The following is a 23832-nucleotide window of genomic DNA, read 5'->3' as shown; positions in this document are numbered from 1 at the left end:
ATACGTACATTTATTTATTTTTAGATTTGTGCCATACTGCTATATGAAAGGATCCAATAGTCAAATAAAAAAGTTTGTGGAACCCTGGTAATAAACACAACACTCTAAACCATTGAGGTAAAAAAAAATTGCCAATTATGTGGCATATTTATAAACAGCACACAATTATTTTGTTTATATTAATAGAAATAACTTCTCAGTTGAAACTTACTTGAATAAATAAATGGTGGATATAAAAAATATATATATTTTTTTAATTAATTATAACAAAAATATTACTTTATATTTTTATTAAAATTGATAAATTGTTGATATCTGAGTCAAAAATGTTAAAAATGTAATACAAAGTTAATTGTAATTTGAAAAACTAAAATCTATAGTCGAAATATCATAATATTAAGGTATTATATTTAACGATAAATTTAAACAGTGATGATTAGTAAAAGAAAAAATATTATCAATCCAAAAAATACCAAAGTTTTTATTTAGATATACTAGGTATAGATACCTACAATTATTATAGTTAACTATAATTAATATTTAAATAAATATTGTTGTTTACTATAATAGTAAAGATATAGATATAGTAATTTAATTTATATCTTATTTTAATTGTCTTTATAAACTACTATAGTTTATAATACAACTACACTATTTGTATATTGACATAATCATCATAATATTATAATTGTGAGTAGTAACTACGTTGCATTTTGTTTTTAAACAACATTAATTTCGGCTTTAATAATTTAAAATACTAAGATTCTTTCATTATTAGAAATTTCAAGATTTTTAATGAACTTAAAAGTTTAGTTTTTGAATTAAAGTATCATATTTTAATTTTATTAATGTTGAGTGACTTTAGTGACTTGTGTGTTGTAATGTGCGCCGCAAAATTCCTATATCGTCTTAAAATATTTATTTGATTAGATCAGACTTAATTATTAAACACAATATATCATGTATAAAGATAAAAAAATCTTTTTTTAGACTCTTTAGAATATAACTAAGTTAAAAAGATTTAAAAAGATTTTATATTATATAAATTTAAAACTTATTACACATTATTATATGAAAATAAACAAATCAATAAGTAGTTATTATCAAACTAAAATTATTAATAAAAAGTATTTATTTAGTGTAATTATAATATTTATTATATATCGGATGTTAAGGCAAACCTAGATACAATTTCACTATAACATTCAATTATGTATTGGTTGCTAGTAGCAATCTGGTTTAACTAACTATACTGCCTACACTTATTACTTATAGTATAAGTTATAAATTAATTAATAATATTTTTGACTTCAATTATGATTCTAACATAGAATAGCTCCAACAATTATGAGGGGGTTCCACAGAACGTTCAAGCTCCTGCAAAGGTTCCGCGAGTAAAAGAAGTTGGGAAACACTGACTTATACTATACGTATACAATACGCTTATTATAAGTATAAGGTTATGTGGTCGTTAGATACGATTTAATTATTATAAAATAATTGCTATAAGTACATTGGAAAACGATTGTTTTCTGTAACTTATTAAAATAAATATGCGTTACATATATTATAGTTTTAATAATATGTACAGGTAATAGGTATATTATTGTAATGAAACAAATATTAAGGAAATAAGTACATATAAAAAAAATGTATTGGTAAATAATAATATGCTATAGATACTATAGCTCCAGTATTGCTTATTGAGTTTGTAATTTACATATTTAGTACTACTGAGAACCCTCCCACTATGTTATAATCACTGTTATTTTCTAAAAAAAATTACTTTTTGTATAAAATTATGTATAGATTGTAATTATTCTTTTAAAAAAAAAATTAAAAAATGTATATATTTATATGATAGTAATTATTATGTAATTAAATATGCAAGCTGTACAAATAAACGCTGTAAAATATACTTACCTAGTAATATAAATTGACTGACCGACTTCCCTAGGAATCGTTTTTCGTATGTCATAATTTACCATTAAATTTAACATTAATAAATAAATTACAGTAACTACTCCTCATCACTGTACATCAGAAGCCGTGCTTTCGACATTGCTTCATTATAATAAAAAGTAATAACTGTAGGTACATAAAAATTCTGCAGTAGTATCATGTAGTATGCTATTACCCAAAGCGTAACAATGTAACTAGAATTAATTACCTATTAATATTTAGAAAATAAATATTATATTTATAAAATAATTATAACTTCATACATTTAACTATTTCTAATTTTCAAACGATTTAAATTAATATTTGGCGTTTACATTACTCAAGTTCCTAGTATAATAATAGAAAATAAACATTTAAAATCAAAACAGTATAATATATAAAATTATCGACCTAGAATGGTCATCATATTATTATAGTAGTAATAAATCAAAATAACTTTTCAATTCGTTATTGGGAATTGAATAATACCAGTATATCACACTTAATGATTTATGTTTAATAATTTGGTTCTATTATCATTAGTTTTACCTTAAGAGGTAATTTTTTATAAAACATTAATTAGACATATTTAAATAATAATTTTGTGTAACTTCTATAAGAATAATTCGGTATCCTAGGTATCCTTTACTGAATTCATTCTACCACTTAACATTACAGTTGCTATTACATAGTAACTCTTTAATTTTCAATATTCAACTTTTTAACATATATTCAACATTTACCTGAATTAATGATAATCGTGTCGTTTTAAAAATAATATAAATAAATTAATGGTCCTGTGTTAGTATCAATCTACCATTGGTAGTTGTTAAGTTATTATTAAAATTCCAAGTGTAAATAGTGTCATGCTACAACGAACAAATATTACTACAGTAATATGGTATAGATAAAAATAAAGCGAATTTTCATCATAAACATAAGAGTATTTTTACTGGACAATAGTAATTTGAATAATTAAGTGTTACATTTATAAAATATTTATATACCTTTGCAGTAACCCCAACATCATAATTTTAGGAAAATTAATAAGTATGTTTTTGTAGATTTAATGTAGTTTCTATAAATGAACTTAATTTAATAATAATACTATGAAAAAGTAGGGGTAGGGGATAAGGCACACCACAGGAATTTTAAGTATGCCTTTAAGTAAAATCTCATAACCCGAACTATATTTGACCGATAAGATCTTATTCATGTCATTGTTATTATACACAGTGTTACAATGATTTCTTGTACCTAACACTAACTCTTTGAGATGTAAACTGTCCGGTATCTCTGTGAGTATTTTTTTTATTTATACAAAGTTTAAGTTCCGACAGTTAATATTTTTAATTTGTCAAAATAATATTACCATCGTTATTCAATGCTATTTATAGAAAAAAAAAATACCTATTAATAACTCAAAAAGATTCAAAACTTTTAACCCAAAAACTACCAACCTATTTTCAGTTGAAAAGGAAAAAAATAATAATTTGTAAATTATTAATTATATATTAGATTACTGATTATGAAAAAGAATATTCGATAATAACAATAAATATATACTGTAAATTTAGTCATTCAATAGTATTTTCCAGTAGATCGGGTATGGGTACTCTTTAAAAACGAAATTGGGATATAATGATATCACAACCAAAATATAAAAAAAAACTATACCACATGTAGAAACTTAAAATATTTAATATTTTATTAAATTAATACAATTTAGTAAAAAAAATGATCACTCAGATTTTGATTTCGATTTGGTCCATGATGCAAACGTAATTTTTTTTATAAATATAAATGTCTTATAAATAGCATAATAAAATAATAAAATAACCAATATGACAACAGCAATGACGTCCAGTAAAAAATATTGATACCATTTCAAATTGAGCGCCTGAGATTTTAAGTGAGGAGCACCTTTGTGGCGAATAACGTATCTCGTCCAATAATCAACTGCTTTCGACGGTGTCAGTGGACGGTCTTTGAAACGATCAGAAGCAATTTTAGCGTTCTGTATGTATCTAAAAAAAAAAGTTTTTTGTTAAAAAAATTTGAAATCATATTTATTCTGAGCGCAGGTTAATATAGATTTGGCAAATAGTTAACCATACTTTTTATTCTTAACGAGTTCTAAAATAGCCTTCATAAATGTATCCTTAGTCACAGAATCAAGGTTCATTGAAATTGCCATTCCTGCGTCTACTAAATTTCTTAAATTTCTAGATTGATCAAAAAACAAAGGAAATCCGAGAACCGGAACACCGGCATCCACTGCCTCATACACTCCAGATATTCCTCCGTGACTAATAAATAATTTTACATTAGGATGCACTAAAAAATAAATAAATAATTGTTATATTTATTGATAAATATTTTGTCAAAGCTTACCAAGTATATCTCGTTGAGGAAACCATTTTTTTACCATGATATTCTCTGGTTTATCGACCATTTCATCTTCATATTTTAATAACACTCTCTGAGGAACTTGACTCAATACTTGTATAATGTCGTTTCTAATATTTTCCGGTAGCGAGGATACTGCCACGACAGATCCTAATGTAAAATAAATGACTCCATGTGGTGAGTTTTCTATGAATTCTAAAATATCCTGTAATAGTAATTAATATCAAGAGTTTAAGAGGTGTAACTATTAATATTTTAATACGACTAAGATATAGATTTTTTAGAATTAAATTTTTCATTAATTTTAGTATAAATCTACTTTCCTATGTAAAACAATATCTGAATGAATAATTAATCATATTTCGTCCTGTACAAAAAAATATTTATGTAAATCATTCGGATTTTAAAAAATCAGAATATCTTTCTCGTATCAGTGTTAAACATTATTAATAATTAATTTTTGGTTCGATTGATGTAAACCGTATGTGAATGTGACGTCATCTCCATTGTTTATAATCGTAATAGTAGTGTGTTATTTATTTGATAAATTAAAAATTACTTACGTCAGGTATTTTTTTTGGTGGACTCAGATGTATACCACCGACTTGAATCACACTTGGTGGTATAGGTCTTGGAGCATCGGTTATGAAATGTGCGTTGCTAAATATTATGGAGGGTTTAATAGGTTCGATTTGATCAAAAGACTCTTTACTGGCTATTCTTGCGGTCCAACTTTTGTATTGAAGCAAAAATAATGTATAAAAAAATAACACCGTGTTTGTAAACCGTTCAAACATTGTTCTGGGAATGCTGTGATTAGCTAATACATGAGATACAACAGCTGGGTTTGGATAATGTCCTAAGACAGAACGTTCTAAGTACGATATCAGAGGCGGTGGTGTGACATATATTAATGGTATGTCTAGTTTAACCGATAAATATGAAATGCATTCTGATGCCATTAACTCAATGAAGATGGCATCAAAATCTGATCTAGAATCGGTCAGTATGTTCTTAATGAAATCATTTTCATATAATGTCTTACAACAATTTCGACTATAATCGTTGATAAAATTAATTAAATCGAAATGTGAAGTAAGTTCTATATTTATTTGGTCAATATCCAACCTCAATAAAGTCCTAATTTCTTTTGATACATCTATTTCTGTATAATTTTCCCTGTCACCACTAGGAAATGGTGTCAAAACTGTTATTTGATGACCATGTTCTGTTAATGCTCGAAGTATTCCTTCCATAAAGTTCCAGTGACTCCTTCCAGCTATTGGAGCAATAGCCAAAATTCGTTCACTTCCTACTGGTTCAAAATACAACGTTGCAACGCTGCAATAAAATGTAACAATCAATATCTTAATGAATGTTGTCATAATTATTGTGAGCTCCTCGACCTCTAAAAGAAACAAAAATAATAATTATATTAATGTCACAAATTATCCGTTTGGTAAAAATATTATTAATTTAGATATTCCACTTCTTAAATTTTACATACTCTGATTAATGGGTGTTGAATAGTGAACATGTGTAATTATAGTAGCTATTTAATCTTAAGATTTTAGATTCTGAGAAGATAGTTTAATATATTAAATTGACAATTATTTGATTTTCTGTTTTGTGTCTGTGTATACACGATAAGTAATCAATTAAACACTCAACATTGGGGTAGTTCCTGATAAAAATCATAGAATAGGATTTAGTGTGTACTTTAAGAGAGGTCTTAATCAAAAATAATTGGGGAAAAAAAAACACAAAATTTCAATGCAAAACTGGTTTTTGAAAATACCAATTTTGTTTTTTTTTCTGGTGTACCTTCCTTAAGAACTGATAATCGTAGATACTTGACATTATCACCAAATCAGTGCAGTACCCAGGGGGGGCTTTTGGGCTTAAGCCCACCCCGAAATCTTTTATTTTTAATAGTATATATGTATATATATGTTTTAAATTATTTCCTATTTTCCTATAGAGTTAAGTATGAATGTTTAAGCCCCCACCCGAAAACAAATCGTGAGTACGGCACTGTACCAAATCATTATATTAGCATTTCCTAGACAAACTATATTTAATACTCCAAAATATTTAGACACTTTTTGAAATATTTATAGGCATTTGAAAATGTTATTAATATATATTTTTTTTAATAAATTCCGATAAAAAATCTATCACCGAGTGTATACTCGTAATATTATTTTTTATAAAATAATTTAATACAAGGTTTCCCATGTTTTTCTTATATCTATAGAAAAAATTAAAAATAATATTTTGGTAAAAGTTAAATTAACCTACAGTAATACGAGTATAAATAGTTAAATAAATTACTTTAATAACTATATCAAATGTTTTATTTTAATGTAAAATGCACAGAGCCTTGTATATTTTTAAATAAAAAAATGAATGCCTTCATGTGTTTCTATGTATTCTATTTAGATAAACGGAATTCAAGCTTTAAAAGCTCTTTATAATATATTCAAATAAAAGTGACAGATTGAATTTAAGAAATATAAAAATATAAATAAAGTAACACTTACGATATATAACACATGCAGTATACTATACACTACAAACGTTGGTATGTACTACAAATATATTTTTAATATCTAAATATTCATCAATTATATGAGTTTGGCTGCTTTTTGAGTACAGAACTGCTTACTTGGTAATTGATACAATAACTTGAAATTTATTATACTACATTACATTCAACATTTTATTTAAATAATTGTTGTTATAAGAATACATTAATCACTTTAATATTAGAATCATAAATTAGCTACAAAATAGACAGAGAAACGCTGTAATCGCAGAGTGACATCACACCATTGATGTAATCGACCGCTATAGCAAAAATTATTTAGATAATAATTTTTGTTTATCGATAACCCATTCAGGTTTCACAACTACCGTGTCGTATATCAAAAGTGTTCTTCAGGTTTACATTTAGTTATTATATTTTTATATGTTTGATAATATAATTTTACAATCAATTGAAAATTGTAATTATTGGTTATTTACGTTTATTGTAATGGTCCAAATATACGTTGCCTAATTAGTCCTCTCCAATAAAAAAATGTATATAATACGTACATTTATTTATTTTTAGATTTGTGCCATACTGCTATATGAAAGGATCCAATAGTCAAATAAAAAAGTTTGTGGAACCCTGGTAATAAACACAACACTCTAAACCATTGAGGTAAAAAAAAATTGCCAATTATGTGGCATATTTATAAACAGCACACAATTATTTTGTTTATATTAATAGAAATAACTTCTCAGTTGAAACTTACTTGAATAAATAAATGGTGGATATAAAAAATATATATATTTTTTTAATTAATTATAACAAAAATATTACTTTATATTTTTATTAAAATTGATAAATTGTTGATATCTGAGTCAAAAATGTTAAAAATGTAATACAAAGTTAATTGTAATTTGAAAAACTAAAATCTATAGTCGAAATATCATAATATTAAGGTATTATATTTAACGATAAATTTAAACAGTGATGATTAGTAAAAGAAAAAATATTATCAATCCAAAAAATACCAAAGTTTTTATTTAGATATACTAGGTATAGATACCTACAATTATTATAGTTAACTATAATTAATATTTAAATAAATATTGTTGTTTACTATAATAGTAAAGATATAGATATAGTAATTTAATTTATATCTTATTTTAATTGTCTTTATAAACTACTATAGTTTATAATACAACTACACTATTTGTATATTGACATAATCATCATAATATTATAATTGTGAGTAGTAACTACGTTGCATTTTGTTTTTAAACAACATTAATTTCGGCTTTAATAATTTAAAATACTAAGATTCTTTCATTATTAGAAATTTCAAGATTTTTAATGAACTTAAAAGTTTAGTTTTTGAATTAAAGTATCATATTTTAATTTTATTAATGTTGAGTGACTTTAGTGACTTGTGTGTTGTAATGTGCGCCGCAAAATTCCTATATCGTCTTAAAATATTTATTTGATTAGATCAGACTTAATTATTAAACACAATATATCATGTATAAAGATAAAAAAATCTTTTTTTAGACTCTTTAGAATATAACTAAGTTAAAAAGATTTAAAAAGATTTTATATTATATAAATTTAAAACTTATTACACATTATTATATGAAAATAAACAAATCAATAAGTAGTTATTATCAAACTAAAATTATTAATAAAAAGTATTTATTTAGTGTAATTATAATATTTATTATATATCGGATGTTAAGGCAAACCTAGATACAATTTCACTATAACATTCAATTATGTATTGGTTGCTAGTAGCAATCTGGTTTAACTAACTATACTGCCTACACTTATTACTTATAGTATAAGTTATAAATTAATTAATAATATTTTTGACTTCAATTATGATTCTAACATAGAATAGCTCCAACAATTATGAGGGGGTTCCACAGAACGTTCAAGCTCCTGCAAAGGTTCCGCGAGTAAAAGAAGTTGGGAAACACTGACTTATACTATACGTATACAATACGCTTATTATAAGTATAAGGTTATGTGGTCGTTAGATACGATTTAATTATTATAAAATAATTGCTATAAGTACATTGGAAAACGATTGTTTTCTGTAACTTATTAAAATAAATATGCGTTACATATATTATAGTTTTAATAATATGTACAGGTAATAGGTATATTATTGTAATGAAACAAATATTAAGGAAATAAGTACATATAAAAAAAATGTATTGGTAAATAATAATATGCTATAGATACTATAGCTCCAGTATTGCTTATTGAGTTTGTAATTTACATATTTAGTACTACTGAGAACCCTCCCACTATGTTATAATCACTGTTATTTTCTAAAAAAAATTACTTTTTGTATAAAATTATGTATAGATTGTAATTATTCTTTTAAAAAAAAAATTAAAAAATGTATATATTTATATGATAGTAATTATTATGTAATTAAATATGCAAGCTGTACAAATAAACGCTGTAAAATATACTTACCTAGTAATATAAATTGACTGACCGACTTCCCTAGGAATCGTTTTTCGTATGTCATAATTTACCATTAAATTTAACATTAATAAATAAATTACAGTAACTACTCCTCATCACTGTACATCAGAAGCCGTGCTTTCGACATTGCTTCATTATAATAAAAAGTAATAACTGTAGGTACATAAAAATTCTGCAGTAGTATCATGTAGTATGCTATTACCCAAAGCGTAACAATGTAACTAGAATTAATTACCTATTAATATTTAGAAAATAAATATTATATTTATAAAATAATTATAACTTCATACATTTAACTATTTCTAATTTTCAAACGATTTAAATTAATATTTGGCGTTTACATTACTCAAGTTCCTAGTATAATAATAGAAAATAAACATTTAAAATCAAAACAGTATAATATATAAAATTATCGACCTAGAATGGTCATCATATTATTATAGTAGTAATAAATCAAAATAACTTTTCAATTCGTTATTGGGAATTGAATAATACCAGTATATCACACTTAATGATTTATGTTTAATAATTTGGTTCTATTATCATTAGTTTTACCTTAAGAGGTAATTTTTTATAAAACATTAATTAGACATATTTAAATAATAATTTTGTGTAACTTCTATAAGAATAATTCGGTATCCTAGGTATCCTTTACTGAATTCATTCTACCACTTAACATTACAGTTGCTATTACATAGTAACTCTTTAATTTTCAATATTCAACTTTTTAACATATATTCAACATTTACCTGAATTAATGATAATCGTGTCGTTTTAAAAATAATATAAATAAATTAATGGTCCTGTGTTAGTATCAATCTACCATTGGTAGTTGTTAAGTTATTATTAAAATTCCAAGTGTAAATAGTGTCATGCTACAACGAACAAATATTACTACAGTAATATGGTATAGATAAAAATAAAGCGAATTTTCATCATAAACATAAGAGTATTTTTACTGGACAATAGTAATTTGAATAATTAAGTGTTACATTTATAAAATATTTATATACCTTTGCAGTAACCCCAACATCATAATTTTAGGAAAATTAATAAGTATGTTTTTGTAGATTTAATGTAGTTTCTATAAATGAACTTAATTTAATAATAATACTATGAAAAAGTAGGGGTAGGGGATAAGGCACACCACAGGAATTTTAAGTATGCCTTTAAGTAAAATCTCATAACCCGAACTATATTTGACCGATAAGATCTTATTCATGTCATTGTTATTATACACAGTGTTACAATGATTTCTTGTACCTAACACTAACTCTTTGAGATGTAAACTGTCCGGTATCTCTGTGAGTATTTTTTTTATTTATACAAAGTTTAAGTTCCGACAGTTAATATTTTTAATTTGTCAAAATAATATTACCATCGTTATTCAATGCTATTTATAGAAAAAAAAAATACCTATTAATAACTCAAAAAGATTCAAAACTTTTAACCCAAAAACTACCAACCTATTTTCAGTTGAAAAGGAAAAAAATAATAATTTGTAAATTATTAATTATATATTAGATTACTGATTATGAAAAAGAATATTCGATAATAACAATAAATATATACTGTAAATTTAGTCATTCAATAGTATTTTCCAGTAGATCGGGTATGGGTACTCTTTAAAAACGAAATTGGGATATAATGATATCACAACCAAAATATAAAAAAAAACTATACCACATGTAGAAACTTAAAATATTTAATATTTTATTAAATTAATACAATTTAGTAAAAAAAATGATCACTCAGATTTTGATTTCGATTTGGTCCATGATGCAAACGTAATTTTTTTTATAAATATAAATGTCTTATAAATAGCATAATAAAATAATAAAATAACCAATATGACAACAGCAATGACGTCCAGTAAAAAATATTGATACCATTTCAAATTGAGCGCCTGAGATTTTAAGTGAGGAGCACCTTTGTGGCGAATAACGTATCTCGTCCAATAATCAACTGCTTTCGACGGTGTCAGTGGACGGTCTTTGAAACGATCAGAAGCAATTTTAGCGTTCTGTATGTATCTAAAAAAAAAAGTTTTTTGTTAAAAAAATTTGAAATCATATTTATTCTGAGCGCAGGTTAATATAGATTTGGCAAATAGTTAACCATACTTTTTATTCTTAACGAGTTCTAAAATAGCCTTCATAAATGTATCCTTAGTCACAGAATCAAGGTTCATTGAAATTGCCATTCCTGCGTCTACTAAATTTCTTAAATTTCTAGATTGATCAAAAAACAAAGGAAATCCGAGAACCGGAACACCGGCATCCACTGCCTCATACACTCCAGATATTCCTCCGTGACTAATAAATAATTTTACATTAGGATGCACTAAAAAATAAATAAATAATTGTTATATTTATTGATAAATATTTTGTCAAAGCTTACCAAGTATATCTCGTTGAGGAAACCATTTTTTTACCATGATATTCTCTGGTTTATCGACCATTTCATCTTCATATTTTAATAACACTCTCTGAGGAACTTGACTCAATACTTGTATAATGTCGTTTCTAATATTTTCCGGTAGCGAGGATACTGCCACGACAGATCCTAATGTAAAATAAATGACTCCATGTGGTGAGTTTTCTATGAATTCTAAAATATCCTGTAATAGTAATTAATATCAAGAGTTTAAGAGGTGTAACTATTAATATTTTAATACGACTAAGATATAGATTTTTTAGAATTAAATTTTTCATTAATTTTAGTATAAATCTACTTTCCTATGTAAAACAATATCTGAATGAATAATTAATCATATTTCGTCCTGTACAAAAAAATATTTATGTAAATCATTCGGATTTTAAAAAATCAGAATATCTTTCTCGTATCAGTGTTAAACATTATTAATAATTAATTTTTGGTTCGATTGATGTAAACCGTATGTGAATGTGACGTCATCTCCATTGTTTATAATCGTAATAGTAGTGTGTTATTTATTTGATAAATTAAAAATTACTTACGTCAGGTATTTTTTTTGGTGGACTCAGATGTATACCACCGACTTGAATCACACTTGGTGGTATAGGTCTTGGAGCATCGGTTATGAAATGTGCGTTGCTAAATATTATGGAGGGTTTAATAGGTTCGATTTGATCAAAAGACTCTTTACTGGCTATTCTTGCGGTCCAACTTTTGTATTGAAGCAAAAATAATGTATAAAAAAATAACACCGTGTTTGTAAACCGTTCAAACATTGTTCTGGGAATGCTGTGATTAGCTAATACATGAGATACAACAGCTGGGTTTGGATAATGTCCTAAGACAGAACGTTCTAAGTACGATATCAGAGGCGGTGGTGTGACATATATTAATGGTATGTCTAGTTTAACCGATAAATATGAAATGCATTCTGATGCCATTAACTCAATGAAGATGGCATCAAAATCTGATCTAGAATCGGTCAGTATGTTCTTAATGAAATCATTTTCATATAATGTCTTACAACAATTTCGACTATAATCGTTGATAAAATTAATTAAATCGAAATGTGAAGTAAGTTCTATATTTATTTGGTCAATATCCAACCTCAATAAAGTCCTAATTTCTTTTGATACATCTATTTCTGTATAATTTTCCCTGTCACCACTAGGAAATGGTGTCAAAACTGTTATTTGATGACCATGTTCTGTTAATGCTCGAAGTATTCCTTCCATAAAGTTCCAGTGACTCCTTCCAGCTATTGGAGCAATAGCCAAAATTCGTTCACTTCCTACTGGTTCAAAATACAACGTTGCAACGCTGCAATAAAATGTAACAATCAATATCTTAATGAATGTTGTCATAATTATTGTGAGCTCCTCGACCTCTAAAAGAAACAAAAATAATAATTATATTAATGTCACAAATTATCCGTTTGGTAAAAATATTATTAATTTAGATATTCCACTTCTTAAATTTTACATACTCTGATTAATGGGTGTTGAATAGTGAACATGTGTAATTATAGTAGCTATTTAATCTTAAGATTTTAGATTCTGAGAAGATAGTTTAATATATTAAATTGACAATTATTTGATTTTCTGTTTTGTGTCTGTGTATACACGATAAGTAATCAATTAAACACTCAACATTGGGGTAGTTCCTGATAAAAATCATAGAATAGGATTTAGTGTGTACTTTAAGAGAGGTCTTAATCAAAAATAATTGGGGAAAAAAAAACACAAAATTTCAATGCAAAACTGGTTTTTGAAAATACCAATTTTGTTTTTTTTTCTGGTGTACCTTCCTTAAGAACTGATAATCGTAGATACTTGACATTATCACCAAATCAGTGCAGTACCCAGGGGGGGCTTTTGGGCTTAAGCCCACCCCGAAATCTTTTATTTTTAATAGTATATATGTATATATATGTTTTAAATTATTTCCTATTTTCCTATAGAGTTAAGTATGAATGTTTAAGCCCCCACCCGAAAACAAATCGTGAGTACGGCACTGTACCAAATCATTATATTAGCATTTCCTAGACAAACTATATTTAATACTCCAAAATATTTAGACACTTTTTGAAATATTTATAGGCATTTGAAAATGTTATTAATATATATTTTTTTTAATAAATTCCGATAAAAAATCTATCACCGAGTGTATACTCGTAATATTATTTTTTATAAAATAATTTAATACAAGGTTTCCCATGTTTTTCTTATATCTATAGAAAAAATTAAAAATAATATTTTGGTAAAAGTTAAATTAACCTACAGTAATACGAGTATAAATAGTTAAATAAATTACTTTAATAACTATATCAAATGTTTTATTTTAATGTAAAATGCACAGAGCCTTGTATATTTTTAAATAAAAAAATGAATGCCTTCATGTGTTTCTATGTATTCTATTTAGATAAACGGAATTCAAGCTTTAAAAGCTCTTTATAATATATTCAAATAAAAGTGACAGATTGAATTTAAGAAATATAAAAATATAAATAAAGTAACACTTACGATATATAACACATGCAGTATACTATACACTACAAACGTTGGTATGTACTACAAATATATTTTTAATATCTAAATATTCATCAATTATATGAGTTTGGCTGCTTTTTGAGTACAGAACTGCTTACTTGGTAATTGATACAATAACTTGAAATTTATTATACTACATTACATTCAACATTTTATTTAAATAATTGTTGTTATAAGAATACATTAATCACTTTAATATTAGAATCATAAATTAGCTACAAAATAGACAGAGAAACGCTGTAATCGCAGAGTGACATCACACCATTGATGTAATCGACCGCTATAGCAAAAATTATTTAGATAATAATTTTTGTTTATCGATAACCCATTCAGGTTTCACAACTACCGTGTCGTATATCAAAAGTGTTCTTCAGGTTTACATTTAGTTATTATATTTTTATATGTTTGATAATATAATTTTACAATCAATTGAAAATTGTAATTATTGGTTATTTACGTTTATTGTAATGGTCCAAATATACGTTGCCTAATTAGTCCTCTCCAATAAAAAAATGTATATAATACGTACATTTATTTATTTTTAGATTTGTGCCATACTGCTATATGAAAGGATCCAATAGTCAAATAAAAAAGTTTGTGGAACCCTGGTAATAAACACAACACTCTAAACCATTGAGGTAAAAAAAAATTGCCAATTATGTGGCATATTTATAAACAGCACACAATTATTTTGTTTATATTAATAGAAATAACTTCTCAGTTGAAACTTACTTGAATAAATAAATGGTGGATATAAAAAATATATATATTTTTTTAATTAATTATAACAAAAATATTACTTTATATTTTTATTAAAATTGATAAATTGTTGATATCTGAGTCAAAAATGTTAAAAATGTAATACAAAGTTAATTGTAATTTGAAAAACTAAAATCTATAGTCGAAATATCATAATATTAAGGTATTATATTTAACGATAAATTTAAACAGTGATGATTAGTAAAAGAAAAAATATTATCAATCCAAAAAATACCAAAGTTTTTATTTAGATATACTAGGTATAGATACCTACAATTATTATAGTTAACTATAATTAATATTTAAATAAATATTGTTGTTTACTATAATAGTAAAGATATAGATATAGTAATTTAATTTATATCTTATTTTAATTGTCTTTATAAACTACTATAGTTTATAATACAACTACACTATTTGTATATTGACATAATCATCATAATATTATAATTGTGAGTAGTAACTACGTTGCATTTTGTTTTTAAACAACATTAATTTCGGCTTTAATAATTTAAAATACTAAGATTCTTTCATTATTAGAAATTTCAAGATTTTTAATGAACTTAAAAGTTTAGTTTTTGAATTAAAGTATCATATTTTAATTTTATTAATGTTGAGTGACTTTAGTGACTTGTGTGTTGTAATGTGCGCCGCAAAATTCCTATATCGTCTTAAAATATTTATTTGATTAGATCAGACTTAATTATTAAACACAATATATCATGTATAAAGATAAAAAAATCTTTTTTTAGACTCTTTAGAATATAACTAAGTTAAAAAGATTTAAAAAGATTTTATATTATATAAATTTAAAACTTATTACACATTATTATATGAAAATAAACAAATCAATAAGTAGTTATTATCAAACTAAAATTATTAATAAAAAGTATTTATTTAGTGTAATTATAATATTTATTATATATCGGATGTTAAGGCAAACCTAGATACAATTTCACTATAACATTCAATTATGTATTGGTTGCTAGTAGCAATCTGGTTTAACTAACTATACTGCCTACACTTATTACTTATAGTATAAGTTATAAATTAATTAATAATATTTTTGACTTCAATTATGATTCTAACATAGAATAGCTCCAACAATTATGAGGGGGTTCCACAGAACGTTCAAGCTCCTGCAAAGGTTCCGCGAGTAAAAGAAGTTGGGAAACACTGACTTATACTATACGTATACAATACGCTTATTATAAGTATAAGGTTATGTGGTCGTTAGATACGATTTAATTATTATAAAATAATTGCTATAAGTACATTGGAAAACGATTGTTTTCTGTAACTTATTAAAATAAATATGCGTTACATATATTATAGTTTTAATAATATGTACAGGTAATAGGTATATTATTGTAATGAAACAAATATTAAGGAAATAAGTACATATAAAAAAAATGTATTGGTAAATAATAATATGCTATAGATACTATAGCTCCAGTATTGCTTATTGAGTTTGTAATTTACATATTTAGTACTACTGAGAACCCTCCCACTATGTTATAATCACTGTTATTTTCTAAAAAAAATTACTTTTTGTATAAAATTATGTATAGATTGTAATTATTCTTTTAAAAAAAAAATTAAAAAATGTATATATTTATATGATAGTAATTATTATGTAATTAAATATGCAAGCTGTACAAATAAACGCTGTAAAATATACTTACCTAGTAATATAAATTGACTGACCGACTTCCCTAGGAATCGTTTTTCGTATGTCATAATTTACCATTAAATTTAACATTAATAAATAAATTACAGTAACTACTCCTCATCACTGTACATCAGAAGCCGTGCTTTCGACATTGCTTCATTATAATAAAAAGTAATAACTGTAGGTACATAAAAATTCTGCAGTAGTATCATGTAGTATGCTATTACCCAAAGCGTAACAATGTAACTAGAATTAATTACCTATTAATATTTAGAAAATAAATATTATATTTATAAAATAATTATAACTTCATACATTTAACTATTTCTAATTTTCAAACGATTTAAATTAATATTTGGCGTTTACATTACTCAAGTTCCTAGTATAATAATAGAAAATAAACATTTAAAATCAAAACAGTATAATATATAAAATTATCGACCTAGAATGGTCATCATATTATTATAGTAGTAATAAATCAAAATAACTTTTCAATTCGTTATTGGGAATTGAATAATACCAGTATATCACACTTAATGATTTATGTTTAATAATTTGGTTCTATTATCATTAGTTTTACCTTAAGAGGTAATTTTTTATAAAACATTAATTAGACATATTTAAATAATAATTTTGTGTAACTTCTATAAGAATAATTCGGTATCCTAGGTATCCTTTACTGAATTCATTCTACCACTTAACATTACAGTTGCTATTACATAGTAACTCTTTAATTTTCAATATTCAACTTTTTAACATATATTCAACATTTACCTGAATTAATGATAATCGTGTCGTTTTAAAAATAATATAAATAAATTAATGGTCCTGTGTTAGTATCAATCTACCATTGGTAGTTGTTAAGTTATTATTAAAATTCCAAGTGTAAATAGTGTCATGCTACAACGAACAAATATTACTACAGTAATATGGTATAGATAAAAATAAAGCGAATTTTCATCATAAACATAAGAGTATTTTTACTGGACAATAGTAATTTGAATAATTAAGTGTTACATTTATAAAATATTTATATACCTTTGCAGTAACCCCAACATCATAATTTTAGGAAAATTAATAAGTATGTTTTTGTAGATTTAATGTAGTTTCTATAAATGAACTTAATTTAATAATAATACTATGAAAAAGTAGGGGTAGGGGATAAGGCACACCACAGGAATTTTAAGTATGCCTTTAAGTAAAATCTCATAACCCGAACTATATTTGACCGATAAGATCTTATTCATGTCATTGTTATTATACACAGTGTTACAATGATTTCTTGTACCTAACACTAACTCTTTGAGATGTAAACTGTCCGGTATCTCTGTGAGTATTTTTTTTATTTATACAAAGTTTAAGTTCCGACAGTTAATATTTTTAATTTGTCAAAATAATATTACCATCGTTATTCAATGCTATTTATAGAAAAAAAAAATACCTATTAATAACTCAAAAAGATTCAAAACTTTTAACCCAAAAACTACCAACCTATTTTCAGTTGAAAAGGAAAAAAATAATAATTTGTAAATTATTAATTATATATTAGATTACTGATTATGAAAAAGAATATTCGATAATAACAATAAATATATACTGTAAATTTAGTCATTCAATAGTATTTTCCAGTAGATCGGGTATGGGTACTCTTTAAAAACGAAATTGGGATATAATGATATCACAACCAAAATATAAAAAAAAACTATACCACATGTAGAAACTTAAAATATTTAATATTTTATTAAATTAATACAATTTAGTAAAAAAAATGATCACTCAGATTTTGATTTCGATTTGGTCCATGATGCAAACGTAATTTTTTTTATAAATATAAATGTCTTATAAATAGCATAATAAAATAATAAAATAACCAATATGACAACAGCAATGACGTCCAGTAAAAAATATTGATACCATTTCAAATTGAGCGCCTGAGATTTTAAGTGAGGAGCACCTTTGTGGCGAATAACGTATCTCGTCCAATAATCAACTGCTTTCGACGGTGTCAGTGGACGGTCTTTGAAACGATCAGAAGCAATTTTAGCGTTCTGTATGTATCTAAAAAAAAAAGTTTTTTGTTAAAAAAATTTGAAATCATATTTATTCTGAGCGCAGGTTAATATAGATTTGGCAAATAGTTAACCATACTTTTTATTCTTAACGAGTTCTAAAATAGCCTTCATAAATGTATCCTTAGTCACAGAATCAAGGTTCATTGAAATTGCCATTCCTGCGTCTACTAAATTTCTTAAATTTCTAGATTGATCAAAAAACAAAGGAAATCCGAGAACCGGAACACCGGCATCCACTGCCTCATACACTCCAGATATTCCTCCGTGACTAATAAATAATTTTACATTAGGATGCACTAAAAAATAAATAAATAATTGTTATATTTATTGATAAATATTTTGTCAAAGCTTACCAAGTATATCTCGTTGAGGAAACCATTTTTTTACCATGATATTCTCTGGTTTATCGACCATTTCATCTTCATATTTTAATAACACTCTCTGAGGAACTTGACTCAATACTTGTATAATGTCGTTTCTAATATTTTCCGGTAGCGAGGATACTGCCACGACAGATCCTAATGTAAAATAAATGACTCCATGTGGTGAGTTTTCTATGAATTCTAAAATATCCTGTAATAGTAATTAATATCAAGAGTTTAAGAGGTGTAACTATTAATATTTTAATACGACTAAGATTTAGATTTTTTAGAATTAAATTTTTCATTAATTTTAGTATAAATCTACTTTCCTATGTAAAACAATATCTGAATGAATAATTAATCATATTTCGTCCTGTACAAAAAAATATTTATGTAAATCATTATTGGTCCAAACATGCGTATGTTATATATTTTGAACAAAATATAGACCGTTTACAATATCCAAAATATTTAACAAAAAAATAGTTGAGATGACGTAACTACAAGTGTTGCCTCGTTTTATTAACGCATAGATTTATAATGTCGTTTCTAATATTTGCTAGTATTGAAGACACTGCCACGACAGAACCTAATGTAAAAAAAATAACCCCGTGTGGTGAGTTTTCGATGAATTCTAAAACATCCTATAATAATTATAAATTTCAAGAGTTTTAGTGTTGATTATAATATTGAAAGAGTTTAAGAGACGTAACTATTAATATTTTAATACGACTAAGATTTAGAGTTTTTAGCGTTTAATTTTTCAATAATTTTACTATAAATCTACTATCTTATGTTGAGCAATATCTAGATTAATAATATTAATCATCTTTCATCCTGTAGAAAAAATGTAAATCATTCGGATTTTAAAAAATCAGAATATCTTTCTCGTATCAGTGTTAAACATTATTAATAATTAATTTTTGGTTCGATTGATGTAAACCGTATGTGAATGTGACGTCATCTCCATTTTTATAATCGTAATAGTAGTGTGTTATTTATTTGATAAATTAAAAATTACTTACGTCAGGTATTTTTTTTGGTGGACTCAGATGAATACCACCGACTTGAATCACACTTGGTGGTATAGGTCTTGGAGCATCGGTTATGAAATGTGCGTTGCTAAATATTATGGAGGGTTTAATAGGTTCGATTTGATCAAAAGACTCTTTACTGGCTATTCTTGCGGTCCAACTTTTGTATTGAAGCAAAAATAATGTATAAAAAAATAACACCGTGTTTGTAAACCGTTCAAACATTGTTCTGGGAATGCTGTGATTAGCTAATACATGAGATACAACAGCTGGGTTTGGATAATGTCCTAAGACAGAACGTTCTAAGTACGATATCAGAGGCGGTGGTGTGACATATATTAATGGTATGTCTAGTTTAACCGATAAATATGAAATGCATTCTGATGCCATTAACTCAATGAAGATGGCATCAAAATCTGATCTAGAATCGGTCAGTATGTTCTTAATGAACTCATTTTCATATAATATCTTACAAGTTTTTCGACTATATATATTAGCATAATGTATTGTATGGAAGTATGAAGTAAGGTGTTTATGCACCAATTCAATATCCAACCGTAACATTGAGAACGTTTCGTTGGATACATCTATCTCCGTGTAATTTTCTCTGTGGCCACTGGGAAAAGGTGTCATAACTGTTACTTTATGACCATGTTCTGTTAATGCTCGAAGTATTCCTTCCATAAAATTCCAATGGCTCTTCCCACCTATTGTTGAAATGGCCAAAATTCGATCACCTTCCACTGGTTTTAAATACAACACATCAACGCCGAAATAAAATGTAATTATCAATATTTTTATGAATTTTATCATAATGGTATGCTCACCAATACCCTAAAAGAAAAAAATACAGTGATTTTTATTTTATGTTGTGCTTTAGATTAAATATTTCAGTTATTTAAATTTATTTTTTTTTTTATTCAATATGTTTTCTTTTCTAATTGTTTTTAAGTTTTTAACAATGGCATTTTATGATCATTCGTTAAATATTTGCAGTAATGTTCGGATATTATTATTTTGATTGTCGAATATAAAGACATGCAATAGTAGGTTATTCCAAAAATGTATTCGATTTCGATATTAATTTAGTCCTATATGTACCTATTCTATAAATTGTATTATAATACCTAATTTAAATCTTTTTTTATTAATGACAATTAATAACCCTTTTTCTGCGCATGGCTCCAACTTATTTAAGATTATTAATATATTATGCAGCTCGGGAATCTCTTATCGCTAACTATCCCTGTTAAATACTTTTAACTTAATAACTTAAGAATTACTAATATCATTAACAATTTATACTGAGACAATATTAGATATGTGATGTTTTGAGTTTTAATATAAATGTATAAAGCGTCATAAATTATTATCAATAGAAAAATAAATAAATTTTAAAATATTCTTCGAATATATGTTGACACAGTGAAATTTCGTTTCCACCCAGAATCGTTTTTTGTATACATTGAAACAACATAGATTTTTAATTTAATACATTTACCTACTCAAAGACGATGTCACCCGAAATTATAATACGGTAGTGACTATTTTTTTTTTTAAGTTTAAAATATAATAACAAACCTACAAACCTGTTTACTAAATTGTACTATATTCACTTATTCATTTATAATCGTTTTTTACATGTATGTATAGTTAATCGAATACAATAAAACGGTAAACTTAACTAATAGTCATGCAAATCATAACACACGTATCAATTGTTACTTATACACTAAACACTAATATACTTAGTAATTAAATAATGTATATTATATAATGTTATTGAATGATGTAAATAATAATCAGTAGTTTTCTATTAAAATAGATAACCCTGATACAACTTAACAATGTTTTAAAAGTCTATACTTTGATCCAACAATAAAACTACCAGAGTTCATCTTCTTAAATCCATCTAGATTTGCAAACCTAAAAATAACACAAATTAGCATTATCAATTATGAACCTTATATACAGCGCACAATCCACTTGTAGGTATTTAAAACGACTAAAACCAATAGTTAATTTAAAGAACGTAAATAATAGGAGTGTTCGCCGTATAGCGTTGTCCTATTTAAAATTCAATCACCTAATTGTCCTAATTATTTATCAGGTATATTGTGCATATCTGAGATAAAAAAAAATAATAAAAGATTTTGTTTTAATTGTTTATCACGCATTCATTAGCATATTACGTTTTACTAATCAAAGAATAAAAATGTTTTATTTATAAACTATATGTATATGTTTAGATAAGCAAATCATGTATAAAATGATATTTAACTGCCATAGATTATAAAACTATTAATTATTTAATTTAAAATTCAATCGTATTTGTATAAAATTAAAACCATACAACCCACCAAAAACCAATTTATAATTTAAATAGTTAAGATAAGATTCCGAATTTAAAGGTTTATAATTTGGTCGTTCCTAATTTGTAACAATTTCTTATTATCAACCTTTAAAATGTTATTTATTATGTTGCCAAAATAAATTTGAATTATTTTAATAAATCGATAGTTTAACACAAAATCACAAAAAAGTATTTACAGGAAAAAAGTATACAAAAGAAATATTAAGTCTATTGCATGTTAATCAAAACGTGTTACTAACTATGTACCATTGTACCAAATAAGAATAATCATTATTACAATTTAGAAAAAAAACATTCGTTTTCAAATTTTATGCTCTTACCTTAGTTCTAGTTAATACTTATAAATAGGGATCAGAAGTTGATGTATTTAATATTTTTTTTTTATTTTGGAACTTTTTAGACAATGCTCTCCTGGCCACAAAAATGTGTTTCATTAGCATGTAAATCTGAACAACTAATTTTTTCATTTTCTAATTTGCATTTTTTTGCATTTTTTGGTGTTTAAGTCATTTTTAGACATTTTTCCACATTTTTACTGATTTCACATTAGTTCACTTCTTATCATTATTATTATTATTATGCCGATAACTTACTTAGAACTTTATAATTACATCGGACTAAGATTAGTACCTCTCCGATTTTAGTTGTCATTGTCGTGTTGTAGTGAATATTATTGTACCTAAATTTTATTATTTTTTTGTAATATTTTCGAATTTGCCGAAAAAAATTTATTTAATTCTTAATGACATTTTTGTAATTTTTATGTCAATGTCATATAGAATTTTATAGTAAAATAGAGTACAATTAAAAAAAAAATATATATATATACAAATATTTATAATTTGTTTAGGACATTTTTTGTCATTTTTATATTAATAAGGTATAAGACTTCTGTTACATAACTAGCAATACCATGGATGAATTCAGTGATTATTTATTCAAATCATACTTATTTATTTGGTGTTTTTATAATCTTCATAAAAATATCAACATTGAATTATTTTAAAATATATAAGCCAAAATAGTATTTAGGGACTAGAGATTCTAGAGATTCCTACATTTTCTTTTTATCTTGTCTGTTGTAATTCTCTAAAAATAAATATTTCATAATATAATATACATAAAGACATTCATTGTATTAAATCATATTAAAATACCTATTTACTAAAAGTTTAACTAAAAGTTTTGTTTAAAACAA

The 23832-nt window shown here is 25.2% G+C and overlaps 3 protein-coding genes across 3 annotated transcripts; all 3 read right to left on the bottom strand.

Moving 5' to 3' along the window:
• Positions 1-3624: 3624 nt before the first annotated feature.
• On the bottom strand, positions 3625-7175 carry LOC113556227 (UDP-glucuronosyltransferase 2B2-like). The gene is made up of 5 exons (XM_026961049.1): positions 6894-7175; positions 4914-5756; positions 4336-4555; positions 4059-4278; positions 3625-3968 (listed from the first exon to the last, which is right to left on the bottom strand). Exons 2-5 carry the CDS (start codon positions 5733-5735, stop codon positions 3683-3685), a joined length of 1548 nt encoding a protein of 515 aa, XP_026816850.1. The 5' UTR covers positions 5736-5756; positions 6894-7175; the 3' UTR covers positions 3625-3682.
• Positions 7176-11065: 3890 nt separating this feature from the next.
• LOC113556207 (UDP-glucuronosyltransferase 2B2-like) lies at positions 11066-14616 on the bottom strand. The gene is made up of 5 exons (XM_026961022.1): positions 14335-14616; positions 12355-13197; positions 11777-11996; positions 11500-11719; positions 11066-11409 (listed from the first exon to the last, which is right to left on the bottom strand). The coding sequence occupies exons 2-5, from the start codon at positions 13174-13176 to the stop codon at positions 11124-11126; spliced, it is 1548 nt and encodes a 515-aa protein (XP_026816823.1). The 5' UTR covers positions 13177-13197; positions 14335-14616; the 3' UTR covers positions 11066-11123.
• A 3890-nt stretch (positions 14617-18506) lies between these two features.
• LOC113556853 (UDP-glucuronosyltransferase 2B2-like) lies at positions 18507-21998 on the bottom strand. The gene is made up of 5 exons (XM_026962045.1): positions 21850-21998; positions 20252-21094; positions 19218-19437; positions 18941-19160; positions 18507-18850 (listed from the first exon to the last, which is right to left on the bottom strand). Exons 2-5 carry the CDS (start codon positions 21071-21073, stop codon positions 18565-18567), a joined length of 1548 nt encoding a protein of 515 aa, XP_026817846.1. The 5' UTR covers positions 21074-21094; positions 21850-21998; the 3' UTR covers positions 18507-18564.
• Positions 21999-23832: the final 1834 nt, after the last annotated feature.

Source organism: Rhopalosiphum maidis, chromosome 4 (assembly GCF_003676215.2).
Source record: "Rhopalosiphum maidis isolate BTI-1 chromosome 4, ASM367621v3, whole genome shotgun sequence".
Lineage (NCBI taxonomy): Eukaryota > Metazoa > Arthropoda > Insecta > Hemiptera > Aphididae > Rhopalosiphum > Rhopalosiphum maidis.
The sequence above is the reverse complement of the archived record's forward strand: the minus strand, read 5'-3'. Positions and strand labels throughout refer to the sequence as shown.

Coding starts and splice junctions, on each gene's coding strand:
- LOC113556853 (XM_026962045.1), bottom strand. CDS start 21,073: ATGATAAAATTCATAAAAATATTGATAATTACATTTTATTTCGGCGTT. Junction 19,161..19,217: donor TCCTCAACGAGATATACTTG/GTAAGCTTTGAC, acceptor TTTATTTTTTAG/TGCATCCTAATGTAAAATTA. Junction 18,851..18,940: donor GAACTCGTTAAGAATAAAAA/GTATGGTTAACT, acceptor TTTTTTTTTTAG/ATACATACAGAACGCTAAAA.
- LOC113556207 (XM_026961022.1), bottom strand. CDS start 13,176: ATGACAACATTCATTAAGATATTGATTGTTACATTTTATTGCAGCGTT. Junction 11,997..12,354: donor CACCAAAAAAAATACCTGAC/GTAAGTAATTTT, acceptor TTACTATTACAG/GATATTTTAGAATTCATAGA. Junction 11,720..11,776: donor TCCTCAACGAGATATACTTG/GTAAGCTTTGAC, acceptor TTTATTTTTTAG/TGCATCCTAATGTAAAATTA.
- LOC113556227 (XM_026961049.1), bottom strand. CDS start 5,735: ATGACAACATTCATTAAGATATTGATTGTTACATTTTATTGCAGCGTT. Junction 4,279..4,335: donor TCCTCAACGAGATATACTTG/GTAAGCTTTGAC, acceptor TTTATTTTTTAG/TGCATCCTAATGTAAAATTA. Junction 3,969..4,058: donor GAACTCGTTAAGAATAAAAA/GTATGGTTAACT, acceptor TTTTTTTTTTAG/ATACATACAGAACGCTAAAA.